Source organism: Mauremys reevesii, linkage group 10 (assembly GCF_016161935.1).
Source record: "Mauremys reevesii isolate NIE-2019 linkage group 10, ASM1616193v1, whole genome shotgun sequence".
Taxonomy (NCBI): domain Eukaryota; kingdom Metazoa; phylum Chordata; order Testudines; family Geoemydidae; genus Mauremys; species Mauremys reevesii.
In genome coordinates this window covers 62,166,012-62,193,907 of record NC_052632.1, presented here as the reverse complement: position 1 = coordinate 62,193,907, position 27,896 = coordinate 62,166,012, and the positions used below count along the sequence as shown (strand labels likewise).

The following is a 27,896-nucleotide window of genomic DNA, read 5'->3' as shown; positions in this document are numbered from 1 at the left end:
TTGCCTTTTTTTTTTTTAATGAGATGATGCTGAACGTTTTTTGCCAAGGGTAAAAAGCAAATCTCAGTTGCGAGTGGCTTTCTTAAAACTTGATCACGGGGGATTTTAAGCGATAAAGAGCTGCTGGGTTTCTGTTTACTGCAGTGGGAACAAGTTGTAGGATGAAATCCAGGGATTAAAAGACCCATTTTCCACTTCGTTGTTTGCAAAGGAATCTACTGAAATGACTTTGAGGATCTTAAGCTTGGAACGATGTGGCGGGAGAATGCAGTAAGTATTTCCCTTTCTGGGTACATGGTTAGTAGTTGCAAACGGGCTCTTAGCTATGGAATGACACACATGTAAAATGTTGCAGTCTCTCTCCGTCTTTAAAGCCTCGGTTTTACTTGGTAGTCAACACTTATGAAGCTTATCGTAAATGCTGCTTTTTTTATTTGCAAACGTGCCATCACCCTAAATGTAGCTATGGATACTTTAAGAAGTATCTTTATTTTTTTTCTAGAAATATTGAGCACCAAATCAAAGCCAACGGAGCTTTTCCTGGGGGAATTTGCTATTCTGTGTCTCGCTGGTTGTTTATGATGATCTGAGAAGCAGTCTGCTCTTTATCAAGATAAAAAAAGAACCATTTCCCATATTGATTCAGCTCCGCCCCCGTTATGCTTGTTTTGAACCTGTCAAGAAAACTCCTGTCCTTGATCGTGTGAATTAGTTTAGCATCCAGCTATCCACTCCCGGTTAGGTGTCTCACTCCCTCGGAGCTCAAAGCCAGACCCTGCCGGTGGAGGCAATAGACGGTTACTAGCACAAAATATTTTCCCAACCTGCATGGGTGGGAGGGGGAAGGACTTCCAGGGAAGACTGGCTGCCCTGTCACTTCTGTTGAGAGGGATCTTCTCGCATGTATTTTTACTTAAAGGGGGTCGGGGGACGATAACTTTCTCAGCCTGTCACTTTGTTCACCGTGCGTGTTTCATGTGCACATCAGAGTCGGGAAGACGTTGCAATCGCACTTTCGGGCTGACTAATGTTCTTCATCTGTCTCCTCTCCCCCCCACCCCCTTAACTCTTCCCCTTCAGCCCCCTTTCGCATCTCTTCCTGCTTGGGTAGCTGCCTCCCTTGGATGCGATGCGGAAAGCAAGCTGCAGCGAGCCTCCTGTATTTGGGCCGAGGGATGGAAGCAACCCCGGCCTCTTGGTGTTGAGGCTTACAAAGAAATGCCAAACTTCGCCGCATGCCAAATAGCAGCAACTACATTTTCTGGCATCCTCGGTAGGTTGCAAAGTTTGTGTCCCGGCAGTGCGCCTTGCGGCCAGCGAGCGGCGCTACTGCTCTGCGCTTGGACTGGAAAGGGGGGATTCTGGCGCGGTTGTCATACGCACGAGGAGGTATTTTGCAGGATTTCACATCCCGTTTGGAGGGGGAAAAGGGGTGCGTGCGCCTACAGATGTAATTGGTGCAATTAATGCTTTCCAGTGCAGTCTCGTTTGTTAAGGAAACCATGATTCCAAGGGCGGGGGAGAGCAGCTTCTTTCCCGAGTCTGCGAGGAGATGAAGCCGCTTCACAGCTGCAGGGGTTTGGGTTAATTTATTTATAAACCTTTCTTCGCTGCCTCTGCGGCTGCAGTCATCAGAACAACCTGGCATGCAGCACAATAGCTTGGGAAGCACAGTGCAGCTGAGCTGCGATTCAGTGGTGTCAGAAATTCCCACCCCCACACGGAGGGAAAGCTACAGAGAGACTCTTGGTCCAGCAGCAGATGATGCTGATGGATAGTGACTGACGATGGGGACATTATGGTTAGCGGGGTGAGAAGGGAGATCAGGAGAAGGCAGCCCCCTGATTGGACAGCCTTGCTAGTATGTTCTGCATGACGCTTCCCAGCAAGCCTGGCACTGTGTGCTGCAGAGGGACTCCCCTCCCGAGGCCAGCAAAGGGGGCTGGAAATCCCTGGGGACATGGGGGCAAAAGGAGACATTGCGCTTGGCGGTCTCGGATCACCCTCCCTGTCCATGGCTCATCTCCCTCTCCCGCCCCCTAAAGAGCCACTGGGGGGGCCAGAGCAAAGCAATGCACTGATGCTCATTTATTGAACATGCTGTCCCCCAACACCAGTGACAACTTGGTTGCTGAGATCCCCAGTTCAGAGATGCTAAAGTGACTGTAGAGTAGGGGAAGGAGAGAGAGAGAGAAATAGGTTAGAATAATGTGCGTCTGAATCTGTTCCAGACATGCAGTACTTATGCATGAGCAGCAGCCATCTGAGAGATTTAAAAATAAAATTACACTTCTGGGGTCCTGCAAGATGGGTGGGTTGCAGGGGTGTGGGGTTCTAGTGCCTTTCTGGGCTAATTTTATGGGAAAAGTGCATCAACCTTTTAGGCTGTCACCAGATTTCAAAATACAAGTTCCTGGTTAAAAAAAAGAAAAAAAAATCCCCCCATGCTAATTAGTTCACTCATTTAATTTTAACTAGCTCAGAAACATTAAATGGTGCCTTTCCCCAGAACTTGCGCTGCATTTTTTCTAGTTTGCTGTAGACAATTCATAACACTGTCACTGGGGAGCAAATTTCATGGGATAGTTAAAATGATGTCAGACTATGGCTAAGGTGAAGAGCCATTGGAGGAAGCTAATAAGGATGCATTCTATGCAGATATTTTGCATCAAAAGCCTGGTGGGGGACTACATAGCGTATTTTGCTCTTTTTTCTCATGCAATGTGATCACTTCTACAGGGGATAAAGCTGGCAAAGATGGGGAAAATTGGCTATGCTCTCCTGGTACTCCAAGCTCTTCTGGCGCAATTGGATCTTGTTCATGGAGCAGAGAAAAGTTATCCCATACTCAACATTGCCGTTATCCTGGGGAGGACCAAGTATATCACAGAGCGAGACATCCGAGCTCTCTGGAGCAGGGAAATGTCAGCAGACCTGGCCATTGATGTCAATGTAGTGACCCTTTTGGTGAACCAGACTGACCCTAAAAGCATTATAACGCATGTTTGTGACTTGATGTCAGGCACCAAGATCCATGGGGTAATTTTTGGAGATGATACTGATCAGGAGGCGATAGCTCAGATTTTGGATTTTATTTCATCTCAGACTTTTATTCCAATTCTGGGAATTCATGGCGGCTCCTCCATGATCATGGCTGATAAGGTAGGACATTTTAAAAAATTATTTAAAGCTTTTGTTGCACCCGTGTAACTTCATCATGCATCCTAACTTCAGAACATGTGCACTGCAAGCAGCTCAAAAGAGGATGCCTCTAACAGCCTATATTCTGATCTTTAAAAGGAAAATGATCATGAAGCTTCCTACTGAAGTACCACCCAATATCCTGAAAAGATTTTATGGGGGATCATGTCTGTAATTTGTTTGTTTACGTAAAGAATGTTCTTACTAACAGCTTAGTTACCACCAAGCTGGATTCTGATCAACCTAGGAATGCTATGTACAGTTGATGACCCTGAAGATAGATGGTGTCAGAGGGGTAGCCATGTTAGTCTGGATCTGTAAAAGCAGCAAAGAGTTTTGTGGCACCTTATAGACTAACAGACGTTTTGGAGTATGAGCTTTCATGGGTGAATACCCACTTCGTCGAATGCATATGGCTTATTTAACCTAATTATGACAATACAATGTTTTGTCCTGTTTTACATCATAAAGGAAAGGTATAACGTTATTGGCAGACTCTAGAAACAAGTGCCACCCTAGGAAAGATCACATATAATGCACATGATGAGGATAGTGCTAGTAGAGGACTTAGAGGTTTTTGATAAGTGTACAGATATTCAGGTTAGATTTGATTCCCTCCCCCCGCCATTAATAGCTTAACGTGGGTGACATCAGTCTCATATGAAGAACCACCCTTTGATTTTTACTTAGTTACAGCGATTCAGTGAGAACCTGCGTTACTGTTAATTAGACTCCCATGTGGTAAACATGAGGTTATGTTGTGCAGGTGGTTTTGTCTATGAACTCTTAAGTTAATGCAAACTGATTTTTTTTTTAGGAAAATGTTTTTCCATATAACCCATCCTCAGGTTACGAAATAATAGAACAGTGACTAATACACCCAGCACACGTTCCTTACTCCAGGTGGCAGAAGCATAGCAAACTCCTACTCTATAGGACACAATCTTGTCTGGTGTTCAGCGCTCAAACTCGTAGGAGTTGAGGGTGCTCAGCACCTTGAAGGATCAAGCCCTTTACCGCGACCAGTTCCACTGTTAGCATTTGTTCTCTGAATGATGGGGTAAGAAACAATCGGCTGATGCTGAAGAGCCCATATCCCAGCCTTGGTTGTCACTTATGTAAAGAGATGAGGATTATTCAACACAACATTTGCTGAGTAGAAAGGCATGTATTAGCTTTTCAGGAAATATTTTTTCAGCACATCATACCCTAAAACCATTATTAAGGGCAAAATATTACTAAGAAATGAGGAATGATTATGATTCAGCTGTAAACAGCTTTTCTGTAGCACTAAAACAAGGGAGGTGTGGGGACTGTCAAATATTGGGTAGTAATTCACACAGATTCAGAGAAATATTGAAAATAATTATTTAAAGTGGCCCAGATATATTTTTAACAGTGAAGAACAGAAGAGATGGGATTATTTATGATCTTTGAAGAAGGAATCAGGAATCATTCCTGACTTAGAAACAGCGGCATTTCACTCTTTTTATTAACTGGTGGGACTAAAGATGTTCTTTCAATCTCAGTATTCTAAGTGACCTTATCATTACAACTGACACTGTCATATAATGGTTCAGTTAATAAATGTTTGAATTGTAGTGGAAATTCTATAGGAGGGTCTTATGTCCACATGAATAACCACAGAGTTCATTATGATTGATATTACTACCTTAAATACTAAAGGGAGATATACTGACTAGGTCATGGGGACTATTACATTGGGAGCTATTGAACTATCCTTAAGGTTATAAAATCTTTATAAAACTAATACATATAATATATAAATTGATGAGCTGAAGTTGTTATGTTAGTCAAAAAACTTGCATCTGAGAATCCCACCTGCCACAAATTATAAAAAACTAGAGATGGGGGTGAGAACTCAGTAGTTAATCTTATCCATGCCTCCAGTGACTGATTCAGGGTCACTAACTTACATACATACACGTATATGTGTAATATAGAGTCAACTAGAATGTAAAATAAATACACATTAATTTAGATCACTAAAACAGAGCTATTTCAGTAGTATGTTAATCCTGTAATTTACTATTTGTATTTCTGCTTTGATATCTGTATTTTAGTGGTTATTCCTACTTGACATTTAAAAATGTTTGCTTTCAGGTGAAACTTAATTTTCAAGATCTCCGCTTGGGAGAAAAATAGTTCTGTACAGTTGTTTAAACAAATCAATGGAACCTTCTTAAAGTAGTTAGCCAGCCAAACAAAGCCTTTGCATACAGATAACTATAAATTGCCTTAATCTTAGATTGGCTTTTGGCGTGTACTTAATATGTTTCAAAGCTGGGCTTTGGACATTGACAGAAATAATATTTACGTATTTGGCTTTTTTAACTCCTTTTGGGACATAAATTCCTGTGTAGCATAGGTGAAATTCACCACATTGTTGAAGAAGAATGAAAGGGCTGGAAATGTGAAACCCGCTTCCCAAACCAATGCCAGGATTTGGGGCTGAAACCCAAACTACCTAATGATGACTATTGTAGTTTATGGAGCTGAATTAGCATCCAAGGTCTGTGCCCTTTTGTCCTGTGATATTGGAGGTCACTGAGTGCATAAATGACAGTTTCCTTGTCCCATCTCCTACCCCACTACTGCTCTCTGCACTAGCCTAGGGTGAGTCAGCATAGAAACCCTTTCTCTGGAGCACTGGGTATCACAGTGTGACCATTCAGTTCCTGGACCCTTTCTGTGTGACCCTAATGCAAGACTTCAGTGCTGCAGAGAGCCTTACGCTAGTCTTCTAATACTACTGGTGACTTTCACTTGCAGATGTGCATATATTCTTAATTCTCAGGCATTTCAGCCAAGTTATTCAGTGAACCATAAAGGCACAAAAGGAGCCAATTAACTCAGTGATTTCAATATTATTTATAAGATGCTTAAGTGCATCAACATGAATTGGACATTAGACCTCTGAAAAGCATAACCTTTTGTTGTTTTGGTAACGATCCTGCAACCCCTAAGATTTCAATGGGACGGCTTGTACGAGTAAGGAGTGCAGGCTTGTGCCATACTTTATATTGGCAATACCTCCTAAATGTGTTCATTCAAATATATTTGAAGCTCAGACTCACTCCTTTAACTTTCCTACTAGGATTTGCCTCAGATAGCCTGTGTAACATTACAGGCAGATCTGTGATTTTTTTGCAGTAGCGAGTCTCTGACCTTTGAGTTTCCTTGTTTGGTTGTCACAGTAGGAATGTCTATTATATATACCATATTTACAATCACATGGCCATGTTGGGTTTAGTTTTGCAAAATAATATGCTTTCTGTACTAGTTTCTTGGGCAGTTTAAAAGCAAAAACAACCCCCCCCATCCCCTAAACTATAAGAGCATTAATTAGCAGGTGTCCTCAGTAAACTGTTTGTTTTGTATTGATATACCTCTAAAAAACTCAATACAGACTTTTCTAGTCCTGCTGCTCATTAGAAACTTTTAATAATATACATACACATTTTCTAAGAGGCATTTCCTGTATTGGAATTACTGACAGCCCTGAAGATAACGTGGCATGTTCCAGTGGGATTATCATTAGGAAGTGGTACTACTTGAAACAACTCTGGGAGTGTTGAGCTAAGGAGATTAACCCCTAAAAAAGAAAATTAAGCATTAATGTATAATTATTGGCAGACTTTTTGAAAGCACTTTACATTGATAAATTACATTAATATAAGGTAGACTTCTTTTTCTCTAGTTCTGTGACGTCTGTTGTACATTAAAACATTTAAAACCAGCTTGATATTCCCTTTTTAAATGAACATTCCTAATGTATTACTATGTGAGGAGTTGAAAGTATTAATATAAAGTGAATTTATAAATATTTTCCATTACTTTGTTGAGGTTTTCTTTAGGTGTTCCAATGGATTATTTGTTCTCATATTTGAAAACTTGATATCATTTTAATGCTTCTATTATCCATCACCAGTATTTCATGATGTATATATTGTCTGTGATCTTTTCTCAGTGAGATAAAAAACAATATTTTGTGCAGCATTATACAAAAAGTGGAATCACAGGCAGAACAATACTTCCGTGTTTGCATAGTCCCTTAAAAAATCAATGGGAATAACCATGTACTAAGGACTATTTGTGTGTTTGGGCTTATAGTCTGAAGTATTTTCTTTATTTCCCTAAGCATCATATTAGCATTAAATGGTTTTTATTATGCTGTAAACGCCACATCTCATTGAAGTGAATAGTGAGATCACAAAATTTCTGCTGCTGTTGTTTGGGTGGAGACAGAGCTCTGTAAGATTGAGTTAACTAGGACACAGTATACGGTTTATATTATTCTTGTTGTATCTTCGCAATAAAAAATTAGGCATTTAAAAAGCCAAAGCTTAGTATCTTCATGAGGAACACTGCATGAGTTAGCAAATCGAGGAAGAACCCTCAATTCATGGGATGTGCATCTTACTCTCCTGTCTAATTAGAGAAACAAGGTGGATGAGGTAATATCTTTTACTGAACAAACTTCTGTTTGGTGAAAGAGACAAGCTTTCAAGCTGCACAGAAATCTTCTTCAGGTCTATGTAAGCTCAAAAGCTTGCCTCTCTCATAATAGAAATTGGTCCAGTAAAAACTATGACCTGACCCACCTTGTCTCTAATATTCTGGGGCCAACATGGCTACAACAACACTGCATACCTATCTCCTGTCAAATGTTAAGTTGGCTTTTTTCTAGGATTTGGCTGCTTATTTCCAAGGAAGCTAAAATTTTCCTCATGAAGATTTTTCTCACCAGAAGTCGCTCTACCAATCAAGCTGGGTTGGGGTGGAGGAAGTGAATGTTAACTTTTCCCAGCATATGGGGGTGCAAAGGATTGCCCAGCAAAAGAGTGGCACTGCAAGCTGACACATGCTGCCTGGCTAACAAGCGGGAGTTGAAGGAGGACAAAATTGGTTTCATTTTCTTGACTGGAGGGGAGGATCAGCTTCCAGTAGTTTGAGAATTGCAGTCTATGTGATCTCATGCGCCTCAGTAAGATTATTTACATTCACTATCACTTTTGAACGTTTGCTTGATTTCGGTGTAGTTGTGGTTAGGACTAAATTCATATGGTCTTAAAGTTGCCTGGTCTATGTTTGAGGCTACTACATTAGAGCCTAAGAATCATGCTCCTGCAAGCGGTGCTCATCTACGTGAATGGGGAATTATGCCTAAATAGGGCCCCAATCTTTCAGTGTAGGAACAATGTAATTTCCCTCTTAAAATGCCATTTACATTTACTTCAACCTGCCATTTCTTACTGTGTGTTTAAATAGAAATTGGTAAGTGCATCTGGTGATGTGTTCAGCCAAACAACGAAACTATTAATAAACTGTTTTGCAGTCACTGCTGCATACGGTCTAGAAGTACAAAAGACACAACATTCACACTCAAGCAATCCAACTCATTTTAAATTTTAACTTGATGGAAGCCCAGACTGCAAAACTAGAACACCAAACCTTTGGTTTAGCATTTAATCTCCTGCCCGCAAACATTCCCAGTAACTTTGGAGAGCTCTTTTTAAATACTTCTTGGAGGAAACCATGTTGGTTTTATATTTAATAACCTATAAAATAGTAATAGGACTTCTATAGAGTACTTTTAGCAATTACTTCATATATGCGGAACACTCACTCTTAGAAACGTACACAGTGAGCTGAACAGAAGGGAGATCCATATTGTATCTGTCAAAAATGTTTTCAGTTTGCACTATTTCTCATCCATTAATTGCACATGAGAACATGTTTACTTTAATTTGAACGGACAGTTTAATAGTTTTTTATTTTTGCTACCCTGCTGACCAAGCTTAATGAACAAGCAGCCTCACTTTATGAATTTTCATGTTTTGTTTTCTGATATGATTGTAATACAGGTGATGGCTTTGGACTGGCTTGAGGGGAGACCTGGGAATGGCTGTTTTGGTGGAAGTACCCCATAGGCTATCTTGAAGAAATTAAGAACCTTTGAGGGCCACATTTATTCCCGTTTCTATGTTAGAACTCTAGGAGTTAAAATCTGTGATCATCTGGGCCCAGCTTTGTGTTGTCTTTTCCTGAAGCTACCAAGTAATGTGGATTTTATCTGAAGGAGCCCAGCCTACTCAATTTGGGTTGTTTCCAAACCATCTGTCACACTATTGTTTTTATCAATCCTTGGGAGTCTTCTTGATTCTTTCTTCTCTCCCCCCCCCTTTTTTTTTAAAGGAACATCATCACTGTCTTTTTCAATTAGCTGTAATGTTTGTAGAGGGGGAAAATCTGTGCTTAAGATTTTGAGGTGCAGAAATTTACAGTCAGTTTATAAAAATTAAAATGCTTGAATTCTGGTTTTTGTGTTGCAGTGCTCAAATTACACAAACCTCATTCCATTTTTCCAATGTGGAGTGAGAGCCATTCTAAATCTAATAGGGGAAAACATGACTGCAAATCTCATGTCCTCAGATATGTGATATTTCTTATCATATCATTGGGGTTTCCTACCAATTTCAATGAGACAGATGCTTTTTTTTCTTCTCCCTTGTGTAAATTTACACCTGAGTTAGCATGAGGCTTCTCCTTTCTAGCAATATGTGGGATCTGGGGTGGGGCGCACGGTAGAAAAGGAAAGATACAAGGGAATCAAGTGGTGAGTGAGATAAAAGGGGTAGAGAAAATATAACATAAAATAAGAATAAATAAGAGCAAAGGTACTCTGCTGTCCTGTCCAGATGCACATTATTGCTGCTGGACATTAGCTAGCTAATTTGTCTGGGGCTTTTAGCCCATCTGTTCCTTAACCCTGGCCACAATTTTCCCCTCTCTCTCACACATGTACATGACAAGGGTCAAAGTGGTTAAACAGAAGAAGCTTGGGTACCCATTGAGAATAGGAGTTCTATGGCAGAGCAGAAAAGGCAGAATCGGAGGAGAATCTATCCCTGTGTAAGTAACTGGACGGACAACTAAGGACGGGAGGACTAGGTGGGATGCATAATACCGCATACTTGACAACACATTTGAAACAAGTAATAAAAGCAAATTGTCTCTTTCCAAGGCCCTGATTATCGTATTTGTCTGAATAGTGAGTGAATCTTCCAACTTCCCTGAAGCAACTATTCATAAAAATATAATTAACTACTAACAACAAAACAATATCCTGGTGGTATTCAGCATATCCCAGGTCATAAACTGGTCCTAAATCTCCTTTCTATTAATGAGTACATGGCAATTAAACATTAAATTTGGTGACAAGTTCAGGGAGAGGACAGCTTTTAACAAACTCACATCTGGAAAATGACAAATTAAAAAGAAAACCCACTGAGCTATAGTGTACAGAAATGTATAGTTCCCGGGAGAGTCTTTCTTGATGCCACTCCATGGTTGCTGGGAGGCAGTGGGGGAGTAATAGTGTATTGGAGGGTCATGGAGAGAGCTAGCTAAAAGATGTTCATGTTTTTGTGTGAACCTTCAAAATCACTTTTGTTTTGCATATTTTCAAAGAATTTTTTAATTTTAAAATTTTCACAAATTTATATATATTTTTTGTTGCAGAAATTAGTTTGTTTTGTCATATCTCTACTTGTCAGTCTGTCTTTTCCTTTTCCTTTTCTTTTCACCACTGAAAACGGAAGGGAAAATGAAGGCAGAAAATGGATTTTTTTCTTTTTTCAAAGGAGCCTAAGGAAGTTGAAACTAAGCTGCCAGGCTGATCTTTTGGAAGTGTCGTGCAGATTTCCTTTGAGAATGAGGACAGGTAGGACAGATATAGAGTGATTGTTTTGTGTAACATGTTCACCCACAGGTGATAGGGTGTTTTTGTCTTTTATCATTTTCCATCCCGAAGGAAGTCTTTTCTGAATCCCCACTTCTGGCCTTCATACAACTCCCCCAACCTCTCCAAGCTCATGAAAAGAAAGCTTCCCCCAGCTGAGGACACATCAACTCAAAGCTGCACGAGTGTCTACCAGAACAGCAGATGCAGTGGACATGTCTGCAGGTTTTGCGATGATCAACACCCATCACAACACACCTTTCAAGATCCACAGATCCTACACATGCCTATCATAACATGAGGTGTACCTCAGCCTGTGCACTAAATATAGGGTTGCCAACTTTCTAATTGCACAAAACTGACCACCATAGCTCCACCCCTTCCCCAAAACCCCTCTCCCTTCCCCTTCCCCGAGGCCCCCTCCCCCTGCTCTCTACATTCCCTCTCCCTCAGTGGCTCGCTCTCTCCCACCCTCACTCACTTTCACTGGGCTGGGGCAGGGGGTTGGGGTGTGGAAGGGGGTGAGGGCTCTAAATGGCTCTGGGTTGGGGCCAGAAATGAGGGGTTCAGGGTTCAGGAGGGGGCTCTGGGCTGGGGCAGGGAATTGGGCTGTGGGAGGGGGTGAGGGCACCAGCGGGGGATGCGGGTTCTGGGGTGTGACTGGAGATGAGGCATTTGGGCTGCTGTCTGGGGGGTGGGGCCAAGGGGTTTGGGGTGCGGGAGGGGGCTGTGGGTTGAGGCAGGGGATTGGGGTGCAGGAGGGGGTATGAGCTCTGGGCTGGGGGTGCAGGCTCTGGGGTGGGGCTGGGGATGAGGAGTTTGGGGTGCAGGAGGAGGATCCAGGTCCAGGGGAGGGCTCAGGGCTGGGGCAGGGGGTTGGGACTCGGGGTTGGGGCGTGGACTTACCTTGGGCGGCACCCAGTCAGTGGCGCAGCGGGGCTAAGGCAGGCTCCTGGCCAGTGGGAGAGCGGAGCCGGTGCTCGGGGCGGGGGCAGCATGCGGAGCCCTGTGGCGCCCCCCCCACCCCCGCCTAGGAGCCAGACCTGCTGGCCACTTCCAGGGTGCAGCGTGGTGCCAGGACAGGTAGGGACTAGCCTGCCTTAGCCCTGCAGCACCACTGACCGGATTTTTAAGGGCCTGGTCAGTGGTGTTGACTGAAGCCGCCAGGGTCCCTTTTCGGGCAACGCTAACTAAATGCCCCAATTAGAATTATGTGGGTGAAACCAGACAATCACTGTGCTCTTGAATGAAATCACACAGGAGAGTGATAAAAGACAAAGACACCCTTTCACAAAGCGATTGCTCTCTCTCTATGTTGCCTGATCCCTTTTAAGGTTAATAATGTTTGGATTGATGGCCAATTGATCTGACTGCGATAAGGTTCTTGCCCCAGAATCAGGCTATGCAGAACTAAAACTATGAAGTTCAATATCTTGTGGGGAGCCTTATGGTGGAGGGCAAGGACGCTCACACTGAGGGCAAAGTAAAGCCTTAGATATCTTTATTAGAATAATGAACAAAGCCAGAGAAGCTCCAAGCTACATCAAAAGATACAGTATTGGGGCTAGCTGTGGTTCCAGTCTTTGCATAAGCTCTTAGGTTTGCATTCTCACACCCTTCCTTGAGGACCTGGTGGTAAGTGATAGTCCAGGTTCCTCGCTGAGTTGCAGGATCAGATGGTAGAAAGCGCACAACAAAAGATGGAGAACTCCTTCCACATGATTGTCTTATTATGACTGATTGCCACTGCCCAACCCACCATGCCCAGATCTAGCTTTCACCCACATAATGTTGAGATGTAGTTACCCTATAGGTTAACATATTGATATGAGCAAATGTCATCTTAGCTTATTATCATATTTGTCACCCCTTGCCCAACAGATCTTGTGGGGTTCACGTCCATGTCCTTGTGGCAGCCATTTACTGTTAAGTTCCAACTCCTGCCATTGAACAAGCTCCTTACTTCCCACAAAAATCTGTGGGGTAACTGTCAGGCCATTTATCTATGTCAAAGGTTACAGGCTTGTTATACTTAACATAAAATGGCATAAGTATAGTCAACTTACTTACTTAAGCCAAATGTCTTCCAGGATACAAGTCTGTAGATACTTTGTGTTATAGCTGAATATAATGAAAGCAGAGTCTAATAAAGACAAGGGAGTGAATATAATAAAGGCAAGCTGGCCCTGTGGGCTACAGACCTATCAGTCCTCATCCTCAAAGGAAACCTTTCAACAGCACTTTCAAAAGATATATCTGGGAGCTTAAATTCATTACTCTGCTAGACACCAGAAATCATGGACTGCAGAGAGACACTGGATTTATGTCTTATCTGTAGCCCACTAACCCCTTCTTTTGTCCTCTGACTGCAGAGGTATTAATGGGCTACTCTATGTTGAATGGTCCCCTACAATATGTGCTAACTACTTATGATAAACAATCTGATCCACCTTTCATTTTGATGTGACTCTGGGAGTTCCTTTCCTAGCCCTGAAGGAGAGCTCGGTGTGACTCGAAAATTTCTCTCTCTCTCTCACCAACAGACGTTGGTCCAATAAAAGTTATTACCTCACCCACCTTGTCTCTCTAATATCCTGGGACTGACGTGGCTATAGCTACACTGCATACAACATTCATAATGCTTAGATATCCTTGTAGATGTTGTAGAGCAGAGTGGATGTGTGTCTATTACATCGGAGGGCATGTTGGGGAGAAAATTTATTTTCTTTTACTCTAACTTTGTCATTTCTATAGGGTCCCATTTATATTGTGTCTTCTAGAGTGTTTTCTTTAATTTCTGCTTCAAGACAGTACATTTTACTTTGATTTCTTAGTATAAAGTTTTGACCATTTGCATTACCAGTTTGTGTCTTCACATGACTAAAATTAACAATAAGAATATTTTCATTTTCACTGCATTGATTTTTATCTAGTGGGAAGCCTGTGCACGTGTAAAACCACTATGAAATCCAAAAGAGCAAGGATTTTATAGTCACCTTCCAGCTCAACACAACTTACAATACAATTAGGAGAGACAGTTATAATTGGATTAAACAGAAAATAGAATTAAGGTAATCTATTTTAAGTGCACAACATTCCTATAATGAGTTGCTTTTAGCAGTTGCAGAAACATATAATTACCAGCTAAATTACATGTTGTTTTTTGTATGACACTAATTATGTGTTCTGTGTAAACTGTGTTGGCAGAAATATCTAAATTGTATGATGAACTGTGATGAGCTTAGCCCCATCACCTGCAAGGTAAGGGTAAATACCTAATTAGTTATGCCTTGCACCTGGGAAGTGGTTGATTAATCGCCTCCTGGCCAGAGGACGTGGAGCAAGGTTGTCTAAGGATCTCAGCTCAAAGTGTAGATCCAGGAGAGAGAGGTGGTAGGGAGAAGGAACTCTCTATAGGAAGGGCTTGGCGGAAGGCCTGTTAGAGCAGGGCTGGCTGTGACCAGGCATCAGAGCTGAAGGAGTAGGGTTAACTCTTGTGGTGGGGCCCTTGCGTGAAAAGGTGCACAAAGGTAGGCTGTGAGGACCAGGGAACGAGGAAGAAGCCCAGAAAGGGAGAAGGACTTTTTTTTGTTGTTGAACCCTGGAAGGCAATCAAACTGTTTTGTGACTTGACGGGAGAGCAGAGCCACAGAATACCCAAGAAGGCAGTACAAAGAAGGGTTTGGCTGGGATGGACTGTTGTGGCTGAGGAAGTGGTTGCCAGAGGGAGTGTGAGACACAATGCTGCATCTGGGTATGAGGGGCGGCCCTAGAGATAAGGACATGTGTTTACAAGCACCTCGCTGGGAAGAGATGGGACCAGTACATTCATCATATGAAAACAGATGAACAATATCAGAAATTAAACCTTAAGGAAACTGAATATTAGGCCACTGGGTCTTACGCTGCCTGATGACTGTCAATTTGTTGGATGGCCATCTTCATCTTTGGAGGAAAGAAACTAGCTTGCTGTTTTTCTGTTGCCTCTTAAGTCCCTGTTCCTTACTTTCTCCACTTAACTGTTCTGACTAGTAAAAATGTATCTGCAAAATGGCTGAAAATTTACCAGAGCTGACCCTAGGCTTGTTAGTCGCTGAGGTTCATATGGATGATTGAATAATGCCCATGATATGGTACATGAGCTGTACCAGGTTTCAAACTATGTAATAAGACATTGAATGGTATCAGAGTGTGTGTTGAAAATGGAATAAAAAGGTTTCTACAGGAAAATGAAGAGTTCTGGTTCAGAACACATTTGGCAATTGCTGGCTCAGGAAATTAAAGCTGCCCCTTGGTTGGTAGCAAATCAGTTTGGAAACTACCAAAAAGGAATCGTTAACTAAACTGAGCTGTGCCTCACTGAAAGGGTCTGTCGCAGGCTGGCTGGTCCTTCAAGAGAAGTCAGCTCAACATTGCCTGTGATGATGTAGCAGACAGCCTCCAGCTGATCCTGATGTGGTGACTTAGTTACTATTAGTTACCTCAGCTGTAAAAGGGTCAGGAAGGACTATGTAGCTGGAGAAAGGAGAGCTCTTTTTCTCTAGGCAGGGCCTGGTGAAGGCAGGCTTGAAAGAACCACAGGGAGTTGATCCTGTGGGAGCACTGAGATGGGTGCTATAAAAAGTGGGAAGCTGCCAGCATCCCAGGGGAGAAGAGGCAAGGCAGGCAGGCAGGGTTGCCAATCCTCCTAGTTTCACTGGGAGTGTCCCAGAATCAGGCTCTATCTCCTGGAGACCAGTGTAGCCAAACTGGGACACTTAAAAAGCTATAAAAGTCCAGCAGCGCAACAGTGCTAAGGCAGGCTTCCAGCTCAGAGCCCCCTTCTGCACCCAAACTCCCTCCCAGAGCTTGCACCCCCTCCTGCACACCAAACCCATGCCCCAGACTCAGCCCAAAGCCCCCTCCTACACTCTGAACTCCTTGGCCCCAGGCCAGAGCCTTCATCTCCTCCTGCACCCCTGCCCCAGCCTAGTGAAAGTGAGTGAGAGTTGGGGAGAGTAAGCAATGGGGGAATGGAGTGAGCGGGGTAGGGCCTCAGAGAAGGGGTGGGGCAGGGCCTCTGAGAAGGAGCGGGACAGGGGGCGGAGTAAGGGTGTTTGGGTTTGTGTGATTAGACTGTTGGTTACCCTAAAGGCAGGAGGAAAACCTCCTAGGAAGAACAGCCTCCAAGGGAAAAGCCCTTGGAAGCAATGCTTAGCTGAAGGAACAAAGAACAGCTCTGCAGTCCCTGGGACCAGGGGCAACAAGTGGAGGGACATTAACATAGCCTGCAGTGGGCAGAAGGATTTTCTGTTTGGATGTTGGTATGGATGTTTTAGTTGGACTTTCGTTACCCCAGGAGGGATCTGAACTGGAATGACCTGTCCTGGTTGGAGGGCTGGGCCATGGAAGACATAGCCAGAGACAGGCCATTGCAGGGGCAATGATGCAGTTGGCAGCAGGTGCTGGAGATGAAGATCCCAGGAACACCATGATCTGATGGCAGTGAGTACAACTGCTTACACTGCCCTTCTTATCCACCCAGCTCCAGATCCTCTTTCCCCCAAATAGCTGTTTCCAAGACATATCCTTTTTTCTCTTCATCCCACCCTTTCTACTCTATTCTTGGCTATCCCTTTCATTTCACTAAAATGGTTTAGTCCTGTTCTCCCAAGCCTTTGAAGTCTGTCCCCTGGCCAAGCCAGCTTTCCTTCTGCCTACTGATTCCATTAGCATTTCTTTCAGCATCCTGGAAGGGCGGTAAGCAATTTCTAATGCATGGCCTTAGAGGAATTGGGGACGACGGGGAAGTGCCGGGAGTCTCTTGGCTGCCTGAGCATAGGACAAAGGCAGCAGCTTCACCAAAATGAGAAGACTGGATTAGTTGGAGCAAATGAGAAGGCTTCTCTGGGAGGGCAAACCAGATGGAGTTGCACATGTTTGAGTCAAAAGATATTTATATTTGGGGATAGAGGGTGGGGAATTAAAACAAATAGAGGCTTAGGATAAACTCAATAGAGAATTTAGATGGTGGTAAACCCTAAATGGGAATAACTTATAACAAGAAATCATATGGAAGTTTTATTGTAGAAATAAACCTAAGAAAACCAAAACACACAAATCTATCTCAGAATAAAGCCTTCAGCGCTGACCCTTAGAGTACCTTCTATCCATATTCCTGGCTCTTAAGCTTTTGGGAACCTTTGTAAGCTCCTATTTCATTTCTCCCTGGTATTCTTTGTCATAGTCCCAGCTGTTGCACTGTCTCAGGGCTCTTCTGAATCTTTTGAGGCTTACCTTCATTATCTTTCGGAAGAAGCATTGACTAACTTGTGGCTTACTTCTCCGGCACTAATATATTCTTACTCTTCTTTTTATAGAAGACCTAAAGGTTTTCTAACCATTTCTCCAATTTACAGGACATAATAAGCTTTCTTGCAACCATACCTGTCCTCCTCTATTACAGAGTGCTGTGTATGTTCATTTCAAAATGTTTCTACTATTAGCCTATTTAAGGGGGGGTGGGCTATTAATGTAGCATCTAGGAGCTGTTATTTGAATGTATTTTTATGATGCCCTTTTTTCCCTTACAACTAAATTCTCAGTTCATAGGATAGGAATTTTGCTTGTTATGTTGGTTTACTTTCAACCTGCTGTTAGGGCTTCAGAGGATTTGATGGCAGAGAAGAATGCTAATTTAAAGAAGAAAAGTTGCTATTCTGGATATCAGACAGGTTGTCATGATTTCCTCTACAATCTCTTATGTCATGCATGAGAATCCAGGCTGAGTATCTTGCCATTTCAGTGATGCAGATGTTATCCCAAGCCAGACGCTTACCAGCATTTATGAAATAAAATCCTTGTAAGGTAAGTAGTCATAATCTTACCAGAGTTTACGGACTAAGTATGAATCATGAACTAAATACATGTTAATTTTGGTAGTATGACCTTATGTTTTCTACCACACAACACGATGATATATGCAGGTCTTCAAAGCAGGGAGTGTGGGAAGACTTTTTATTTCTTGTTGTAGGTTCAGTACATTTGTTTCAGGTGACAAGTACAGATTTGTGTGAATTTAATTTCTCACATTGAGTAAAGTCAGCAAGTGAGTTTGCAATGTCTGCTAGCTATGCTCATCTGGTAGTATATATGCTCTCTTCTTCTGTGGTAACAATTTGCAGAGCCTAAAAATAGCACACAAACTCCTCCTTTGCATGCCTGTATCTTAAGACTGGGTAACCTAATATGCTAAAAATCTGATTACCCTGCTTCTCTGTAATTATCTAATACCATTTTGAAAGCATGGGAATTACTGCAACATTTCTAGTGATCTGAGAGTAAGCAAAATGATACTGAATAGCGCTAATGAATTAGGGCAAGTAAAAATAAAATTAAAAAATGAGGTTTGAGGAGTACTGCACAATAGTTTAGAAGTGGAAAAGTAGGGGAGGATGGTGGTCTTTCTCAAGATGTGAAATTAGGTTTTCATACTCTCCACTACTCAAAAAACCAAACACCTTAAAAAGATCTCTGAATTGTTTCAAAATTTAGAATTTTGGGGAAGTGACACAGGGATTATTTATACTGGAAACAGCTGCCAGTTGAGGCATAGGCATCTTTTGGAGGCAAGGGAAATCTTTATAAATTTCTTTTACTGTGTGCTTGCTTATGCTGATACTATTTGTTTGTACACAAAGGCATATTCATCACATCTAGGCCTGATTCTCCTCTTCTTTACACCATTGTGACTCTGACGTGGGTGGAGTTAATCATGATTTACACCAGCGTCTGTGATCATAGCATCAGGTCTTATTGGGAGATACATCTGCCAATAATAAAATATCATGGCCCCATATTGCAATCTGTATTCAAGCAAAAGTCCTATTGCTTTCAATTGGCTTCAGTGAATGCTGCGCCTCAAAAGATTGCAGACTTGTGTGGGGGAAGTGGGAGTGTGGAGAGAGAATCTTTGTTTCCCTCATTACCTTGCACAGTAAGAAAGTGTGGGTGTGAAACACTTTGTGACATCCCAGAAGGGAAACTAACAATCCTCTTGCCTTTTACAGCAAAGGCAGCTACAGTTATCAATATATGAACTGTGCTCCCCTATGCTTAATATTCACAGTTGCCATCAAAGAAGGAGAGGAAGAGGACCCCAAATAGTGATGAGATATTAGCTCATTAAGTACCAAGTAAAGGATAAAATCCCTCTCACCTCGGTCACAAGAGTTAGTCCTGTGGGTTTCAGTGTGAATGAAGGGAGCCATGATTAGGCTTTGAGCAAGCAAATGTTAACTGATTTGCAGTATAATCTTTTAAAGACTAAAAATGTTCCTGAATACGTAAGTATAAAGAGGCAGTGCCAATCTGTCTGATAATGCACTGAGTTCGTGCTTCCTGTAAACAGAACTTTAGCAGTGCTCTAGAGACTGCATTAGAGAACATGGCAGCTGTAGGAGCCTGGGATTAGAACATGTTGTGTGAGTGCTAGCTATTAGAATAAGACCTCACTACCTCGAAGAGCAGTCATTAAAGAAATGCTCCAGTATATTAGAAGCTACTATGCTACTGGGGCTACTGTTTTTCAAATGACTGCACAGATCCCCGGTTTTATGTCATTAATGATCTGGCAGTTTTTATAAATTGCTTGTGATAACCGTAATGTCCTGGCCAAACTTCAATTTCATTTTGTAATTAGATTTTGTGGTCTACGGTCTCTTGAAGTTTCAGTTGGATATTGGTCTTCATAACCTGTCATAAAATGCTGCTGTTAAATAGCTCTTCTGTTCCATCCCAGAGGTAGCTGCATTTTAGTGGAACCTAAAGTGTTCCTCTGTACCTGCAAAATCTTTTCCAGAAGGATGCAAAAATGCTTGGAAATAATCAGTGACTACTTAGATTTCTATCACTGATTTTTCTGTATGTGGAATAAGTACAGTAAATTGGTGATTTTCTATATCCAGCAGACAAGTTTGACCAATCCTTTTTCACTGACAAAGCCAAATCCCAAAATGATTTCAATGAGAGACTTGCCTGAGTAAGGACTTCAAGATTCGGCATAACAAACTGCAGAAACATGCTTATGCAGTAATGTTTGAAGCCTCTGGGTATCCTGGTGTAGAGATTGAAGATAGATCTGGCTCTGCCGTTCTGGTACTATGAAGCTTACAGACTTGGGTTTTGAAACATTTTCTCCCACTTCTGTTCTATCTCCTGAGGTAATAGCATACAGCATCATGTACTATGGAAGCATGCAGATGTGGCATTTATAAGCTCAAGGGAAACCCTGTTGTTCTGGGTCTTGAGGTGACCACATATGATATTTCATCAAGAAAAGCAGACATGAACTGCAGGCTGTATGCCAGTTGTCCAAGGAAGGCTTGTGTCAGCAAATTCAGGACACTTGTTATCATTTAGATTTATTCCAGGTTGATGTGTGTAGGCTTAATGAAATATATGAAGGAAGTTCAAACACAAAACTGCTTTTAGAAGATTCGGTGACATTTTCCTAGTTCCCCTTTCAAAAGGGAAAAAGGAATTTTACAGTTTCCACATTTAGCCTTTTAAAATGCGTGAATCTTCAGTTTTTGCATATTTGATTTCTTTTAATAGAAATATAAATAAATGCTTGAATACAAAGAACAAACATAACAATGAGGTGAATATTATATGTACATCTTCAAGTATATTGCTTTTTTAAAAAAAGCAATATACTTAATGTCAGTCTGTGGTCTTATTAATAGAAGATAAATAATTTACCCTTTCAAAAGAAGGATCTTGTGACTAAAGAACATGTCAGAATGTCCAGGATTCTTTTCTCAGCTTTGTCATGAACTCATGTTCAGTCTGAGGTGGCCTCCTAATATAACCTCAGTTTCTTCAGCTATAGAATTACTCATGTGTGTTTAAAATATTTGTCAGCAGAAATGGACTACTTTCATTTTAAAAGCAGTACTTTTTACTTCTGTCCTTACCCAAGACCTTAACTTTTGGCTTAATCAAATCCTCACCATAAGCAAATGTAACTTTGGCATGTTATTTAAATTGCACAAGGGTCTGGTTTTGACCAAGGATTGAAAGGATTAGCCCAGATTTTAGCAGTTCTATCCTTAACTGGGGAAATAGGATTACAATCTGTATGCTGCCTGTTGTAGTTGCTTATTTTAGTTTTTAAACATGCACACTGTTTACTAACTGTGGGTCGAAGATTATGAGGGGTTTGTGAGAAAGCAAGTGGAGAGCGATGAAGCATAGTTTTTCCCTAGTGGATTTAATATCTCTGGTTCGAGATGAGTACTTATGAATAAAAACAAATTAAAAAAAAATTGCTCACTTGCAGCAGTGTAATAACTGTTGTTTTATCATCTCCCTACTGATAATATCTGTAGTTTGAAAAAAAACAAGTTAATTTCCCAGTTTGGAAATTTTGTCTTCTAAAATGTCTGGTTTTATACTTTAAATGGTACTCTGGAGGTGCAAAATAATTCTCATTTCTTACCCTGAGTTTGTTAGGACTGGAATCCTGGATCTCCAGTTCCGGACTCTGCCACTGACTGGCCATCTGACCGCAAGCAAGTCCCTCAGCTTTTCTGTGCTTCAGTTCACATATTTGTAAAACATGGATAATGATGCCTGCTGCACATGTGTGTGTTGGAGTATAATTTTGCATTTATGTAAAGAGCTTTGAAAGAACCCCCCATAAAATCCAAGTATTCTTATTTTATTGGTCTGGAAGTCTCCCCAAATCTAGCCATCATATTGGCTACGGTAGTTATGTCTCTGTCGATCTGCTATTAGCAGATCACTAATGACCAAATTTGGCGAATGGAGTGAAATGTAACTTAGGCTTTGGCAAATCTTGAGGGCAAGTGTGCTGAAGATAATCCAAATATGTGGTCTGATCAGCTTTGGGAATAGTAACATACCCTGGGGTTCTTATGGGAGTACAGCAGACTGCATCTCAAGAGCTGCAGAAAACCCATTCTACTGGTAAACCCATAAAATATATGAGATTACTGCCTCCTAGAGAAGTGTTCATTTTACATTTTAAAATGAGAGCATTTATAAGAGCTTGTGTTTTGGGTACTTTTACCTTTTTTGGAGTTTTAATTCTCTCCTCATACCTCAGGCAGACAGCTGAATCCTCAGGAGAGCGACTCCGAAGGCTTACATCCACGGCTTAAAAAGCTCTTTGCAATATGTCATTTAATTATATTAGGAAAAAAAAGGAACCTGTTAAAACAATGTTTGCACTGTACAGTTGAAAATAGCAATTGCAATATTCAGGAAATTGAGAGAAATTTTGAGTTGTCTCCCCTTGATCTGTACATGTAGCTTTGATGTTAGCGGGACACGGCATCTATGTGTTAAGATTTTAAACCTCTTTTTGGCAAGTTGAGCTTATGACAATATATCCTTAAACAAAACAATCTCAAAACCAAAACCCCTGCCTCAAGCAGAGATTTTACTTTTAAAATGAAGAAAGAGCCAGAGGCTGCATAAAGTCTATTAGGGATTTTGCTTATTGCTATTGACTTCATGTGGAAGGTTCTCGGATACTGTGGTGATGGGCAGTACTATCAAACTCCTAAGATATATGAGCCACTGGGGTTTGGCCAGGAATATATGTTCTCCCGCCCCTATAGTTGCTGGTTCAAATAATTCATATCCAATGGCTATTTGATAGCCTGCATGACATGATTTTTGTGGTCTGTCTAGATTGCAGGTGGGCAGGACTTTACATTATCTAGAACATCACAACTGGTATAATGGATCGTCTTGTTTCCAGTCTAGGAGGAAAAAGCAGAGAGAGAATAGGCTTGGAGACGGATATTTAATGTCTGCATTTTTAGTTATTGTAAAGCACCTTGATATAATGGTGATGGCAGTGTGTGTGTATACACGCGTGCGCGCACACACACACACACACACACACACACACCTTCTAGGTTAGGGTCAACCCACCTAGATATCCATCACTTCTCCTGTAGTTGGGCAGATTGGGTGCTGCTTTCTTTGGGGTTTTGAAAGACAAGACCCATAACATCCAGTTATATAAGTACCCATTACAGGATTTTTTTTTCTTTGTAGCAGTCAGGCAGACGGAAGCCAGCTGCATCTCAGTAACATACTCGCACCCTTCCAAATGGTGACTCCTTTCCAGTTCCTGGCTGCTACCCAGTTGCCGCCTGACTCGTAATTATTCCACTGCCCTTCCAAAGAAATGCCATCTCAGAATTTCCAAACACTTTGCAAACATTAATACGTGCCTGCTCTTTCCCTTGGCAACACTGAAAAAACACACTTCCATTGTCAAAAATGGTAACTCTTGTTGGGTGACTGTGAGAAAGCAGAATTTTGCAATTCTTGCTTACAAAACAAACTTAAAATAGCCTGGCATAGAAGCTTTCCTTCTGAGCCGATTAAACTGTTCCCACTTCTGGTGTGGTGGTTTCAAGTGCATACTGCAGCATAGGTGGATCTAATGTATATTAATATATGAATACCAATATGTAATAATGGTATGAACATAGAGACCTTGTAAATTAGGTAAGTTACTGTATAACTGATTATTAAAACTTCTGTGACTCTATGGATCTAACTTATATTGGGGGTAGTAGAATGTTTGTTACATGCTTGCAATTCTTGAATTTAATGAGCATTGTACAGGAAGGTAACATGATGATTTGGTAGATAAAAACATCCCAACAAACAGCTGTGGGGGGGTGCGGAGAGGGAGAGCAGCAATTACAGCACAATGGTTCACTTCCATGCTCCGGGCCAAAGTGACATAATTAATTACTTTGCCAGACTGGGTGCTTGGAGATCAAAAGAACACTTGAATTACAAAATTCAGAGGGTAGGAAAGGGAGTGATGGGTTTTCAAGTGCCAGAAGCTATCTAGGAGGCCAGGCTGACTCGGACACTATGCAGAGAGAATCTAAAGGAATTGGGCCCTCCCGGATCCAGGGATTGATACACCTTAGGAAATAACTAGATTTGCATGAAGTCTATTTTTATTGTGTTTAGGATTGTGTTTCTCTTAGATGGATGTGCTAAATAAATACTTTACTATAAAGAGGCTCTTTGGTCGCTGATTAGCACTATCATTTGTCCTGGAGGGAACAACGAATCAGAGCTGAGCCTAAGGCAGACCTGCAAAAGTAATCGTGGTTAGTACTAATCATAGTATTAATCTCTGGCTGATTTGAACGTTGGGGGAGGTTTGTGAAGGCTCATATGAGAGGCAGGTGCCTAACTCCCACCAACTTACATTTTGTTGGGCACTTGAGTCCTTTGTACCTTTGAAAAACTCCCCTTTTAACTTTAGCAGTAGACCCAAAGTTGCTGTTTTTATAGCTTTTCCCTAGGGTTGGGTGGTCTCAGGTATGGGGTGAGAGGACATTGAGCAGACGAGGGTACTTGCTACAACAAATATAATCAATAAGAGTTCCCCAGAGTCACTGTAATGGGGAAAGCACTATACTGATATTCTTTCCCCTTACCAGCACCTCAACTTTCCTCTCTGCTGTGGCAAAGGGCTGGTCTACACTAAGGGGAAAAATCGATATAAGATACGCAACTTCAGCTACGTGAATAACGTAGCTGAAGTCGAAGTATCTTATATCGATAACTTACCCATCCTCACGGCGCGGGATTGATGTCCAGGGCTCTCCATATCGACGCTGCCACCGCCGTTCGGGGCGGTGGAGTTCCGGAATCGATAGAAGCGCGTTCGGGGATTGATATATCGCGTCTAGATGAGACGCGATATATCGATCCCTGAAAAATCGATCGCTACCCGCCAATACGGCGGGTAGTGTAGACGTAGCCACAGACTGGAGCGTAAGTCTTTTCAGGGTTTTGCTATATTATGCTCTACCTTTGGTGAGACCATCAGACTTCTGTTCTATAGGGTCTTTACTTTTTATTTTTTTCAGAGCCCGTTTTTGTATTTAAAAAAAGAAATCCATGGGGAATCCGAACCAAACGAACATGTGTGTGGTATCAGCTCTGATGTGTATCTTGTGTTCATATGTTCCTTTTATAGGAAATGTTGGACAAAAGGAACACTAGAAAAGCCTGATTTATTTTCCTCCCGCCGTGGCTGCCTGAGCAGTAGTAATGTGACATCAGAGATAATCAGCCACTCAACCCTCCCTCCCTCCAGTTAGTTAGCATACTTGGGGAGAGTCATTATTGTCTTAGTTGTCCTGTCAATGACTGTGTGTGGTAACTAATTTACCTTGGACAGCCATAAACGGTCCTCAGAAGAGCTGTGATGAAAGCAGGCTAGGTTTGGATAAGTGCCTGCTATGCTCCTTTGGGTTTGTAACTGGGCAAGTTACTCTGTTTCTTTCAAAGGGTAAACATTTGTTACTGCCCTCAAAGGGTTAAATGCAAACAGGATACAAAAATCCAGCGTGTTTCCATGTACATTGTTCATTTGCTGCTTACAAATGTGGGGGCTCAACTCAATTTTCAGTCTCATTTTTTTTTTAAAAGCATCATTTGCAGTAGAACTGACATTGCATTAAAATGTTTTGTTTTGAATATAGTTAATTACTTTCCTTATATTGGTCAACATGGCACTGTGTGGTGAAATATGAAGCTTCACAAAGATACAAATGGCAATAATAGTTACATAGAAGACAACTAATATGCAAGTGCACTTTATTTAAATAGCACATATATAAAAGACTTTCTGTTAAAAATGAAGGAAATTGACAAAAAGCTTCATTCAATTTTTGTTATGGTTGTCTCTTATCAATAAACTAGACCATAAAAAATTAGGAAACAGAAAGTTAAGGATTGAAAGGTTGCAAAGTCAAGCACTCAAGTTAGGAAATGCCAGAATGAATGTTTCCTGTGAAACCTAATATGCCCCCTTGCGCATATACATTATGTTATAGCCTTTAATTTCATGATCCCATGTTTGTTTTTTTACATAGGACTCCTTCCTATTCAGTGCACAAGGCAGATCTGCTCAAGGGATGAATTGACAGAGTGGGTGAAGTAATATCTTTTATTGGACCAACTTCTGTAGTGAGAGAGACAAGCTTCTGAGGTACAGAGAGGGCCTTCTCAGGTCTATATTTGCCCTCAGGTCTACCTGAGGAAAAGCTCTGTGTAGCTTGAATGCTTGTGTCGCTCATCAACAGAAGTTGATCCAATAAAAGATATCACCTCACCCACTTTTGTCTCTCATATCCTGGGAATTTCATGGCTACAACAACATCGCGTACTAGGGATGAATTGGCATTATCTAGGAAGTCTCTTATCTGTAGGAACCCTGCCTTGTTTGTTGAGTCTAGGTTTGTAGTGACTGAGGTAGGGGATTGCAGGAAGAAAAGGATTTGTCTTGTGGTTAGGGCAGTTGAATGCCCCTCCCTTCCCCCCCGGAGACTTGGACTTCATCCCTACCTCTGCTACTGAGTTTCTATGTGGTGCTGGACAAGTCACATATACCATCCGTTTCACAGGTAGTAACTTCTACAAGCAATTACAAGGAAGCCAAATTCTGAGTAGTCGCCTTTTCCAGTGGGGTGAGGGAGTCTGCTGTCTAATCCAGTAAAACTAGCCATTGCCCTGGAATGCAGTCCTTACAGCTGGCCCTTCTGCTCCTTGCACGGATCCACTGCAGAGTTCTTCAGTCTTCAGCCCCCTCTCCCCCGTCCTATTTATAAACTTCCCCCTTCCCACCGAGTTACCAGAGTTTCCATTCTTAGCGTGACTCCAGGCGGGTCCTGCCAGACTGCTTGTCCATCATGGAAATCGCCCAAGTAACTTCAATGGGTTAATGAGCCCACCTAGTACCTACCTTATTTCTGGATGATTTCAGCCCATCCAGCAGAGTGACCTCACTTGACTCTGGCAAGTCTGTAAGCATGGAGTCTCCCAAAACATTAACTGTGTATTCTCCCCACTCTTACTCTCATTCACACCAGAAAGGCTCTATTGCAAACCTGTGCATTGCATCACCACACCTTACTCCAGGTCTTGCTGGGCAAAAACAGATAAAGGTTTTTATCTTTGAGGCAAACATGGAGAATTTGTTTCTATTTCTTTACTGGTAAACAATGCTCAGTAACAAATAAAGATGAGGGAATCCATCTCAGAATCCCTAAGAAATCCTGTACAGATTCAAGCTGTGTAGGCATATGTTGCTAGTACCTGAAAAGCACTGCTCCATATTCAGAACATGTGAGTAATTACAGCAGGATGTTGGCAGGGAGGAATATAAAAAAAATCATTATGGTGCATTATTTGTTTGCAGTTCTACTCAGCAGCGATAAAAGGACTAAAATGCTGTTCTTACAGAAATGGCATGTCTTCCAAAAATAGACTTTTAAAAAGAATGACCTAAATCTTTACTGCTAATGTATTGTGCTTGAGAGTAAAGCTGCAATGATGTGCTAATGAATGCTATGTACAGTCTGCAACACATGGCTAGCATTACCTATAAATAACTTTGTGCTTTAGAAATGGCTGAACAGTGAATCGGATGAAATGCTATTTCAAAGTGACCATGCCTCGTTTCGCTAGTCCTTCCCTGGAGCGATTCAGGCTCTTCCAGAACTTCATTAATATTGGTATTAGCATAATCTATTTGGCTCTGCCAGCTGTTTTCTTTTTCAGGGACCAACAGAAGCCAATTATTTTGTCTTAATGTTCTTATTAATGAAGATATGACACTATATGCACCTTCCCTTCCATGTAAATGTAGAGGACCATGGGAAAAAAAACTTCTGAATCACCCCCGCCCCTGATCTTAGGTTACATTTTTACTGTAAAATATTTTTTGTGAATTACATGACCAAATGCTGTGAATCTAACATTTAGAAGCTAGGGAGATATTCCAGTATAGAGCAGCTCCTTTAGGGTGTGGGCCTGTTTGGGAAGTGGCGCTATTATCTTTGCACTGGGAGGAGAATAAGGAGGATGGATG

The 27,896-nt window shown here is 41.7% G+C and overlaps 1 protein-coding gene across 3 annotated transcripts in view; it reads left to right on the top strand.

The window, feature by feature from the left end:
- The first annotated feature begins 1,683 nt into the window (after nt 1-1,683).
- The window catches only part of GRIN2A (glutamate ionotropic receptor NMDA type subunit 2A), a 294,429-nt gene continuing 268,216 nt past the window's right edge, over nt 1,684-27,896 (top strand). Inside the window, exons 1-3 of one of the 3 annotated variants that reach the window (XM_039492630.1) lie at nt 14,331-14,496; nt 16,305-16,450; nt 17,751-17,812. Coding sequence is in view for 1 of the 3 variants with exons in the window: in XM_039492617.1 (XP_039348551.1) it covers nt 1,799-1,810; nt 2,740-3,162 (435 nt within the window). In the remaining 2 variants the exon portion in view is untranslated. Of the gene's footprint in view, nt 1,811-2,739; nt 3,163-14,330; nt 14,497-15,918; nt 15,944-16,304; nt 16,451-17,750; nt 17,813-27,896 lie in introns of those variants that run through there. The other 2 variants (XM_039492631.1, XM_039492617.1) reach the window with 2 other exon arrangements.